The sequence below is a fragment of the Urtica dioica genome, chromosome 6 (assembly GCF_054948205.1).
Source record: "Urtica dioica subsp. dioica isolate 48M chromosome 6, U.dioica_male_clone48M_v1_H2, whole genome shotgun sequence".
Classification (NCBI taxonomy): Eukaryota; Viridiplantae; Streptophyta; class Magnoliopsida; order Rosales; family Urticaceae; genus Urtica; species Urtica dioica.
In genome coordinates this window covers 10,464,472-10,475,617 of record NC_142761.1, presented here as the reverse complement: position 1 = coordinate 10,475,617, position 11,146 = coordinate 10,464,472, and the positions used below count along the sequence as shown (strand labels likewise).

General features: G+C 44.2%; 2 protein-coding genes across 2 annotated transcripts; one reads left to right on the top strand and one right to left on the bottom strand.

Annotated features, from left to right (window-relative positions):
* The first annotated feature begins 4,996 nt into the window (after positions 1-4,996).
* On the top strand, positions 4,997-6,127 carry LOC149393353 (uncharacterized). Its single transcript, XM_089617993.1, has 2 exons — positions 4,997-5,338; positions 6,053-6,127. The coding sequence occupies exons 1-2, from the start codon at positions 4,997-4,999 to the stop codon at positions 6,125-6,127; spliced, it is 417 nt and encodes a 138-aa protein (XP_089474119.1).
* Positions 6,128-9,203: 3,076 nt separating this feature from the next.
* Positions 9,204-10,917, bottom strand: LOC149393352 (uncharacterized). Its single transcript, XM_089617991.1, has 4 exons — positions 10,230-10,917; positions 10,010-10,144; positions 9,651-9,931; positions 9,204-9,572 (listed from the first exon to the last, which is right to left on the bottom strand). The coding sequence occupies exons 1-4, from the start codon at positions 10,915-10,917 to the stop codon at positions 9,204-9,206; spliced, it is 1,473 nt and encodes a 490-aa protein (XP_089474117.1).
* Positions 10,918-11,146: the final 229 nt, after the last annotated feature.

Here is an 11,146-nt window from a genome sequence, read left to right as displayed (position 1 = left end):
ATATCTTATAACTGATTTACTTCACAACTACATAATAATAATAAGAATTAGCTAAAACCATTCTATTAGAGACACACAAAACACTATATATATATATATATATATATATATATATATATATATATATTATATCATGAGAAGAGAAAAAGAGCTTACCTGCGTGTTGGTTTGGATAATGAAGCTAAAATATGTCGTTCTTGAATCTCTTTAGAAAAAATTGCCAAAATAAAAAACACCTACAAATGAGATACTCCTCACATCAAAGATTTCTTAAAAATCAGATAATCCCAAAACAATAAAACTAATAAATAAATAAAATCTAAGAATTATTTTTCTGAACTAAATCAATCCCCTAAATTAGACGCTACATACAAAAAAAAACCCCCTAGGAATGGCCGGTGACGGAGACGGGTTTGTTGACGGAGTGAGAGCCGGAATCCAAATCAGATTCACCTAATAATTTACCTAAAAATATAATAATTATATAATAAAATCTCCTAAATTTGTTCTAAAAAATAATCCCTAAAGCGTGTTTAATCGTATTCAGAAAAAAATAACTTGAGAATTGCGGAAAGAGGTAGAAATCAAAGACATTTGAGGAGAACGAGTTCACTCTACCCCTGCAGAGATGGGAACAAAGCTTCTCCAAGAACTTGGCGTCGCGATTCCGGTGGCCGAGGCGGTCGGAGATGGCGGAGTAGGCGGTGGGAGGTGGTCGTTGGTGTGGGAGCTTAAGCGTGACGGCAACGAAAGAGAAGAGCCGAAATAAGTTTCCTTGGAGTGGAGAAGAAATCGCGAGAAGAGCCCAAATCAGTTTTCTTGAGTGAAAAAAAATGCGGGTATGGTTCTACTATTTAGCGGGGGTATAGTTATTGTAAGTCATATTTCGGAGTAGTGATTTTTTTTTGAATTGTGTGGACCGAAATCCAATAGAGCTACATATGTAGTTACAAACGATGGGAAAGTACTGGTAAATGGTATTTATAACCGGAAACTACTTATATTGTTGCTATTAATTTGCGAGCGTCACTTGCTAAATATGAGAATTTTCGTAGCGGGTATCAGTTAATTTCTTCTGATCCGAGTCTTAGATCATAGTTATTGTTTATTGGAAAAATGGTATGAACTAGCCAATCCCAAACTATTGCTTTTGCAAAATAGCCATAGTTTCATTTCTTTGGTAAAATAGCCATCTCTCAAAAACTTTAATCCAGGATTGAATCAGACTTAGGGTACCCGCGCTTCCACGCCCGCCCCGTGCGGCTGTAGAACTCCTCCGCCCCGCCGAACGCCTCGAGGTCCTCCACGATCTCGCGCTTCGTCGCCGGGTCCATCGCCAGCTAGCGTGTCGAAGCTCGCCGGGTGCTAGAACGCCACGTGGCTCCAGTAGGCCCCGCCCCCGCCGTTGGTGTAGAGCCGCCGCTACCGGTTGCGCGCCCTGAAGGCGATCCGGTTCCGCCGCCGCCGTCAGAGCGATCGGGAACATCGCGAGCATCGAGGACGCAAGAATCGCGTCGCCGAAGAAGGAGATGATTCGGTTCTGCTTCAGATCCTCGTTTCGGTTCTGCTTTAGATCTGTTGGATTTTCAGATTGTCATTAAATTTAATCCTGCCTCGATTAATTTTAATCCAGCCATCATAAACCTTACATTCTGTCTTAATAGTTTGTTGGGATTAAATTTAATCCAACCTAGATTAAGTTGGCTAATTTGCTTATAGTTGACAAACTATGACGATTTTGCAAAAACTTAAGTACTATTTGGCTATATAGCCGCTTCACCCTTGTTTATTTTATATGAGTGTGAATCATATATATTTTCTAAGAGGCATAGTATATAACAAGTGAAAGCAAAAATGTCGTGGTGGTGGTGCGTGTTTACTTGAAAAGTCCAGTAACATTATAATTGTGAATGTGTTTGTGATATAATTTTCATCAATTTTATTTAAAGAAGTTTGAATATTTATTTGAATTGTAATTTTAAAATGAAACTAATAGTCAAATGACTATCTGAAGGTTATGGTCAAAATATACCAATATTAATTAAATATATAGTTCAACTCATGTATAGTATGTGGGTGTCTTGTTTTATCTTAGTTTGAAATATTTATTTAATTTCAAGGTAATTAAACTTTATATAGCTTATATGTCTAGCTCTCCAAGTCGTTTCATTTTTTTAATAATCTACTTTTTTATTTTTATTTTTTATTTTTTTTGGTTGATGATGAGCATTTAAGAAAAAAGATTGTTTGAGAAAATAATAAAACTTCACTTTGTGTTGAGCACACGAGATCAACGTGACAGCGTAGATATTATTCTTTATGGTCCACAGTCTATAATTTTGGATAACCCAATTTCATCGTCTACAAACATTAATATTAATTGCCCCACCGACGATCCTAGCTGATAATGCAATCTATGAAAATAACTTGATTTCAATTATTTATTTCTCTTCTGTTTTGAGAATTTTTATTTCTGTATGCTCAAACAAAGTTGTGGTTTATATATTCTCCACCAAAATCAATTGGAGGAGCATTAAGTGGCATGAATCTGCCACGAATTATGTAAAAGATATGGTCCGAAAATCAGGAATTATTGCATAACAATACAAAAAATCATTACAGACTAGCTTCATAGGCTTTGTTACAACTCACTAGTTATTGGGATCAATTTGACTTTGTTACGGGATAAATTAGTCAGACTCCGAGCAGGATAGTCGGACTCCCGAGCAGCGAGAAGAATCCAGCACCGAGCTCAGGTTAAGTAAACCCAAGGGCCATCCATTGAAAAGGAACGAACCGTTCATAAGTTAAGAACGAAACCCACCGATCAGAACTTCGAAGAGAAGAGAAGAACGTGGGTCAAAGACTAGTCAAAACCAATAGAAAACATGTTTCAAACTCTAAAACGCACACCTTGACGGTTCAGGAACCATACGAAGAGTATTAACCGTCCACCTCAGCGAGAGGCAGTTACCCAAAACTGTCCAGAACGTGGGATTGATCACCCCACGTTCCTCAGAATAACCGTCAAAGACACGACCACGAACCCACACCAGATGAGTATAAATAGAAGCCGCGGCACAGAACAAAGCAGGAACTTTTTTACACACTTTCTTTCACTTGAAACCTCTAGAAAACACTGCTCTCTTGTATTAGATTCGTCTGTATAAAGAGAAAGTCTTGCCTAAATCACCTCTGTACTCGGAGCCCTTGTACTCGGAGTCTGTGTATTTTCGTGAGATATTGTTGTACTAATTTTACAGGTCAACAGTTGGCGCTAGAAGGAGGGGGACCAGCTGAAGAATATGGCTAGTTCGTCCGCACCCGTGAACGCTGTCTCTAACCAGGAGATGGAGATAGAGCACCATAACCGCACCCTGCCTCTCACCTCGGAAGAAATAGCTGAACTCCTTCCGGAACCCAGCCTCGAAGAACAATTCAGACAGATGCAAGAGCGTCTCTCGGTCTTAGAGGCAAATAACAGGGAATTGAAGAGAAGGCTGCAGGCGAAAAGGGTCACACTGCGAAGCGCGATAGTGATCCCAGATGAAGAGCCCTCACACCGATCAGGGAAAGAACCCATCGGGCAAGATCCGCAGGTTAAGAAACCTCGGAAACATGCTAGAGATCGGTATGAGAGGATGGAAGATGATTCTGAGTCCGAGAAGGAGCAGTACAGTCAGGAAAAGATTCCTGATCGGTACCAGCCCATCATGGACAAAGGACATTCAAGCACTTTCAGGCACAGCTTAGAAAGCTCGGAGACCGAAGACAGTGCAAGCACCAACAAAACAAATCTTAGAAGATTGGAACGTGGGATCGAAGAGGTAGCCCTAGGTCAGAAGGAGTCTATTCGAAAGTCGGAGAAGTTGTCTCCCCTTTCACGGCCCGCGTGTTAGAACACCCGTTGCCTGATCGTTTCAGGATGCCAAGCATCCCAGTATACGATGGAAAGACCGACCCGGGAGACCATATAGACACCTTTTCTTCTTGGATGCTGCTGCAAGGAGCCGGACCAGAAGTTATGTGCAGAGCTTTCTCTATCACCCTGACTGGCTCAGCCAAAAGATGGTACAGAAAATTAAAGCCAAACTCCATAGGATCCTGGAAACAGCTATCTAGAAAATTCATGGAACAGTTTGTCGGCTCCAGCTCAGGGAAAACTCCCAAAGAAAGGCTGCTGGCGGTGAGACAAGCCCATGACGAGTCTCTAAAAGATTTTATTAATCGCTATTCGAAGCAAGCTCTTCAAGTTGACGATCTGAACGAAGACTTTAAGCTCTTCGGGATCTCCTCCGGCGTCCGAACAGAATCAGAATTCTGGTGGTCACTTCAGAAGACTAGTCCAAGGGATTACAACGATTTTCTGAAGAGAGCTCAGAAGTATATCAACGCGGAGGAAGCAAGGCTGGCGGCAAGAAAAGCAAAGCCGCCAAAGAGCTACCGAGAAGAGCACAGGGAACGACATTCTGAGGACAACCGCCCACCGAAGAAGAGCCGGTCGGGAGCAGGACCTCTGAAACCTTTCTCCAGTAAGTTCGATAAATATCATAAGCTCAATGCCCTGATAGAGGAGATATTTAGTCTTACACAGGACAAGGAAGATTTCCCTAAGCCAAGGCCGATCAAGAAAGATATCTCAAGGAGAGATAAAACAAAATATTGAGCTTTCCACGCGGACATCGGTCACCGCACTGCCGACTGTTTCAACCTCAAAGAAGCCATAGAAGCTCTAATCCGAAGAGGAGCGTTGAAGAAATTCAAGGCCGAGCAAGGGGAACAAGAGGAACAGAAAGGTGAGGCGTATGCCAAAATCTCACTCATAGTCGGAGGACCACATGTGGGAGGAACTTCAAGGAGCGCTCAAAAGAGCTATGTAAGGGAAGCCTACGCAGGACCCCGGCAGATCTTGTTTACAGCCGAGCAGAGGCCTAACAAGATAGCCAAACCTAGCTCGGAGCCTATCACCTTTACAGCAGAAGATGCTCGGTGGGTGATGTATCCTCACAACGATCCATTGGTCATATCGGCTCTTATCGGCAACAGGAATGTACACCGAATTTTGGTGGACACTGGAACTGCTGTTGACGTGCTCTATGAAGACACGTTCAATAAGATGGGTCTTAAGCAAGACGCGTTGGCTCCATCCCCTGAAAATCTCTATGGCTTCACAGGAAACTCAATCCAGCCTAAGGGATTAGTCTCACTCCCAATAACTGTGGGAGAGAGCCCGAGGAGTAAAACCACCAACACAACATGGATAGTGGTCCCCGGAAAATCTTCGTTCAATGCGATCATTGGCAGGCCGACCTTGCAGTCCCTCGGGGCCATCGCGTCGGTGGAATATTTGAAGATGAAGTTCCCTACCGAGCACGGGGTAGGTGAAGTAGTCGGAACTCAGGCTATCGCAAGGAGCTGCTATGCGAATTATCTCAAAGAGAGTCAGGACAAAGATGTCCACAAGGTTATGATGATCGACTCAGATTTCGACCCACGCCTTCCGAGCCGAGAAGAAATCGGCCCAGGAGACGAAGTCGAGGAAGTCGCCCCAGATCCAAAGCAACCTGAGAAGAAGCTCAAGATTGGAAAATATCTTGAATCAGGTACCAAAAGTAACTTAATTACTCTCCTATCTAATAGCTTAGATATATTTGCCTGGTCACAGTCCGACATGACGGGGATAGATCCTCAAATAGCATGTCATAGGTTAAATATAGATCCTAAAGAAAAACCTATCAGACAAAAGAGAAGGGCTTTAAACTCCGAAAGGTATACAGCCCTAAAAGAAGAAGTAGACAAACTGATTTCTAACGGATCAATAAAAGAAACTAAATATCCTAAATGGGTAGCCAACCCCGTCCTGGTCAAGAAACCTAACGGAAAATGGCGAACTTGTGTGGATTTTACAGATCTGAACAAGGCTTGCCCTAAGGATAGTTTTCCTATGCCGAGAATAGATTAGTTAGTAGACGCCACAGCAGGCCATGAAATCCTAAGTTTTATGGATGCCTACTCTGGCTACAATCAAATCCCTATGTATGGTCCCGACCAGGATCACACGGCATTCATAACTGATCGGGGGCTATACTGTTACACGGTAATGCCCTTCGGGTTAAAAAATGCCTGAGCAACGTATCAAAGATTAGTAAATTGAATGTTCGCTGAATTACTCGGGATCACGATGGAAGCATACATCGATGACTTGTTAGTTAAAAGCCGAAAAATAGTTGAACATACGAATGATCTTAGAAGATCATTCGAACTTCTAAGGCAATATCGCATGAAACTAAACCCTCTAAAATGTACGTTTGGTGTCTCTGCAGGTAAATTCTTAGGTTTCATCGTTCATGAACGAGGCATTGAAGTGAATCCAGAGAAGATCACAGCCCTATGGAACATGAGACCACCACAAAACATCAAAGAAGTGCAAAAACTGACAGGATGCATAGCTGCATTAAGTCGCTTTATCTCTCGGTCTACCGACCGAAGTATTCATTTCTTCAATATACTCAGAGGCTCCAAGGAATTTGAATGGACCAAGCAGTGCGACGAGAGCTTCGAATCTCTAAAGGAACACTTGGCATGGCCTCCGACTTTAAGAAAAGTGCAGGAAGGAGAGCCCCTGGAGATTTACCTAGCCGTCTTGGAGCATGCAGTAAGTTCAGCGCTGATCAAGAATGAGGGAAAACACCAGGTCCCGGTTTATTATACTTCGCGGCACCTTAACGAGGCGGAAGGAAGATACCCGGAACTCGAAAAGCTAGCTTTCGCCCTCATCACTGCTTCTCGGAAGCTAAAACACTACTTCCTCGCACATCTGATTACAGTCCTCACCAATTTCCCACTGCGCCAGGTGCTGCAAAAACCTGACGTGTCCGGAAGGCTAATGAAATGGTCAATTGAGTTGACACAATATGACATACACTTCAGCCCCCGACCAGCAATCAAAGGGCAGACGGTCGCTGACTTCATTGCAGAGTTCACATACAGGCCAGTTGAATTCCCGATTTGGGACATGTATGTAGACGGAGCAGTCAACGAAAAGGGGTCCGGGGTCAGAATTGCGCTATCCAGTCCAGAAGGAGACAAGGTAAAATTCGCTTTAAAATTCGATTTTAATACTTCAAACAATGAAGCTGAGTACGAAGCTATGATACATGGGCTGCAAATAGCAAAAGATTTAGAAATCAAAAAGCTCAAAGTATATTCGAATTCTCAGTTAATTGTTAATCAAATGAAATGTGAATTTCAGGCAAAAGGCGAAAAGATGTCGCTATATGCCGAGAAAGCTAGAAACTTAGCAAGCAAGTTTGAACTTTGCGAAATCACCCAAGTCCCCAGAGCCATGAACGAAGAGGCCGACGCACTAGCGAAACACACCACTCAGGGATCCGACTCGGAGTCAATCCCAGTACTCAAAATTGGGCAGCCTAGCATTGAGCAAGCCCCCCATGTGCTTCAGGTCGATCGACGAAAGTCTTGGCAAACTCCGATCAGGGAATACTTGCAGCACGGAGCTCTACCCAAAGAGAAAAATGAGGCTAGAAGCTTGAAGTTCAGAGCTGCTCGATATTTCCTCGAAGGTCAGAATCTCTACAAAAGAGGATTTTCTCAAGCTCTACTCAAATGTCTAAATGAAGACGAAGCCGAGTACACTCTCAGAGAAATCCATGAAGGGATATGCGGAAGTCACATCGGATGCGAAGCATTGGCACAAAAGATCATCCGACAAGGACTCTACTGGCCGACATTAAAGGCCGATGCTCGGTGCATGACGCAAAGATGCGTCAAGTGTCAAAAGTTTTCAAACATCCCGAGGCTTCCACCTAATCCACTCATCTCCCTCTCATGCCCGATCCCATTTGCAGAATGGGGAATAGACCTTATCGGAGCTTTGCCAACAGGCCGAGGCGGATGCAGGTATGCGATTGTAGCCATCGACTATTTTTCAAAATGGGTTGAAGCCGAACCCTTAAATAAAATAACGGCCCATGCGATTGAGAAATTCGTATGGAAAAATATCATTACTCGGTTTGGAATACCAGTCAAAATTGTATCCGACCACGGAACTCAGTTCGACTGTGATTCCTTCAAAGGTTTTTGTGAAAAATATGGCATTAACAAAGTTTTTTCTACTCCAGTCAGACCACAGTCCAACGGATTGGTGGAGGCCGTCAACAAAACAATAAAACACGGCCTAAAAACGAAGTTAGACGAGCAGAAGTCAGAGTGGGTGGATATGCTCCAAGAAGTCCTCTGGTCATACAGAACCACCGAGCACTCCGCAACTGCCGAAACGCCTTTCTCCCTCGCATACGGTTCCGACGCGGCCATACCGACCGACGTCTCGATACCAACGGTGAGGAGAGAAAATTACTCAACAAAGGTAAACAACGACACGCTAAAAATTAGCCTAGACCTGTTAGAAGAAAAAAGAGAAAAAGCCAGATTAAGAAATCTAGCTAACCAACAAAAGGTTTCTCGGTATTTCAACAGGAAAGTCCGACCAAGATCATTCAAAGTCGGCGACAAAGTCCTCAGAAGAGTTTTTCTCCACACCAAAATCCACCAGGAAGGAGCCTTCAACGCAAACTGGGAAGGACCCTACATCATCCGAGAAGACTTCGGAAACGGGGCCTACCGACTACAACAGTTGAGCGGCGATATGGAGAAAAACCCCTGGAATGCTGAGCACCTTCGCCGATTTTACGTTTAAGTTTTTTACTTGTTAAACTTTCAAAAAGCGGCTTGGTCGCGTGTATCGCGTTTACAATTTCAAAAAGTGGCTTGGTCGCATGTATTATGGTTACAATTTCAAAAACGGCTTGGTCGCACGTACCCTTGATTTCAAGCAATTATTTATCTTTCGTTTCTCTACTCGGAATTAAATCACATTGCTTTTATAATTTCAACAAAGTAAACTGGGCGGCTGGTTAACTAGCAAACAGTTGTTTAGAAAACTTAAAATTTAAAATATACCTAGTTATACTTTACTTTGCCAAAATTCAAAAATACTTTTTGATTTTTCTTGCCGAAGTCAGAAACACAGACAAATTAACATGAAATATAGATCCGACCAAGGATCAATTGTTCAAAACCCGAGCGGGTTAACAAAAATTACATAATAAAGATCCGATCACGGATCAATTGTTCAAAACCCAAGCGGGTTAGCTGAAAAACAGAATGCAAAAGAAAATAAAAATCTACTCCTGATCGGCTCCTCCATCCGCGTCATCACTAGCTCTTGATTCCGAGTCCTCATCAAGGTCCGTAGTATCCAAAGTAGGATTCTTCGGGCCAAGGATCCGAACGGCCTCGTTCATCCCAGCGGCATAAAGGTCATCGCGCATGTTGCGATAATCCTCGGAAGCTTTGTATTCTTCCACCGCCGCCAAACGAGCAGCCTCGAGATCTGCTTGGAATTTCTGCGTGAGCGCCGCGAGCTCCGATCGGGTCTTCACTGTCTCGTCCCTGGCCACATCCCTCTCCTTGAGAAAACGATCGTTCCGTTGTCTCAAAGACGTGAGCTCGGAGCCCAGTGATCCGACAAGGCCGACCACACCAACGAAAACCTGTAGTAAACAAAAGGTCAAGTTACAAAATTGGTTAAGGAAAGGAAAGAGACACCGACTAGTTGAGTAAAAACGTACCGAAACTGCGGAGTCGGTGACCTGGTTAAGCCTCTCTAAAGGCTCAGACCCGAGAACCGCTTGGGCCTTCTCGGCAGGAAGATGCTCGCGAAGGAAGGTAACAATCAGATTCAGGTGGTCGGACGCAGAAGAGGGTTCGGCCGGGCTCGGAAGTTCCGAAGCCTTTGAAGCAGACGCGGTCGCCCGCTTACTAGCAGCCGAAGCCTTGGAAGCTTTAGTACGTTTCGGGTTAGGAGGAACCTGCTCGGGAGCGGGTCTCTTCTTTGCCATCCGTGCAATTTCTGTTAAGAAACAAAAAGAGTAAGAACGAGAAAAATTTGAACATAGGCGACTTGATAAAAGGCGAATAAAATGCTCACTCGAGTAGGGATAATAATAGTATTCCTCGAGCAAGTCTGGGTCCGACAGCACAAACGTCGACTGATCAGCCTCCGAAATATCAAAGATCTCTGAGTGGAGTGGCCGCTCGTCCTCGGGATACTGTGAAAGGGAACCTGGAACCAAATATGAACATATGAGAAAACCAGAACAAAAACCTGACCCGGTTTATCAAATAAAAATTCTGAACCAGAGTCACACCCAGTTCCGAGAACGAAGCTCTTATGGGGCACCTCTCATAAGAGGCGTTCCCTTCAACCCAAAAGAAATGGTCCTTCCAATTTTTCTGGCTGGACGGAAGGCGGGTAACCACCTTAGACTGATCATCATTGGCCCGAGCATAATAGTAACCATGCTGCCCTGGAGCTGACTTAAACGAATAATACAGCGAAAAATCTTGCAAAGTAACAGGGCAATCATAGACCTTCGCCCATAGCACGGCCATCCCAACAAAAATCTTATACACATTGGGGACGAGCTGAGTAGGGGAACAACCCAGGTCAGAAACAAACTGGGAAATTAGAGGATGCATCGGCAACCCTCCGATCACGTTCAAAATAGCCCTATTGAACGCTACCTTCCCGGCAGGAGGCTGATCGGCCCTTTCATGTTCCAAAGGCGCCGAGATGATAATCCCCTCGGCTATCTCAAATTCCTCCCTCAGATCTCGTATATATTTCTCGGTAACCCGAGAAGTCCAAACCTTGGCCGAAAATTGGCCCTTTTTCCGTTCAAAGACCAAGGCCTCATCCTCTTCCTCTGGAAGATCAACCCCAAAGGTCCTCCCACTTGGACCCGGAATACCTTGAGAACAGCCCTCTCCTCGGTCTTGCCAAAGAGAAAGGCTCTCCCTCGAAGAAGAGGACGAAGACGATATCTCCACAACCATGGTGTCCCTACACGACAGGGAAGACGAGTCAAAAACCTTTTTCTCGTTATCAACCCCCTCGGACTCAGGACTGGGATACACGCATGATTCATCATATGCCATTACAGGGCGGTCCCATCCGATCTCTGGGACATGATACCAAACGCGACTCCTGAGGAAAGGAAACTTGGACCCATCCAACAAAGTAACGCTATCGGGATCAGGCTCCGATCGCCGAACGACGCGAGGG

Coding starts and splice junctions, on each gene's coding strand:
- LOC149393353 (XM_089617993.1), top strand. CDS start 4,997: ATGTATCCTCACAACGATCCATTGGTCATATCGGCTCTTATCGGCAAC. Junction 5,339..6,052: donor CCCTCGGGGCCATCGCGTCG/GTGGAATATTTG, acceptor GGTCCCGACCAG/GATCACACGGCATTCATAAC.
- LOC149393352 (XM_089617991.1), bottom strand. CDS start 10,917: ATGGTTGTGGAGATATCGTCTTCGTCCTCTTCTTCGAGGGAGAGCCTT. Junction 10,145..10,229: donor AGCTTCGTTCTCGGAACTGG/GTGTGACTCTGG, acceptor ATTTGGTTCCAG/GTTCCCTTTCACAGTATCCC. Junction 9,932..10,009: donor CTATTATTATCCCTACTCGA/GTGAGCATTTTA, acceptor GTTTCTTAACAG/AAATTGCACGGATGGCAAAG.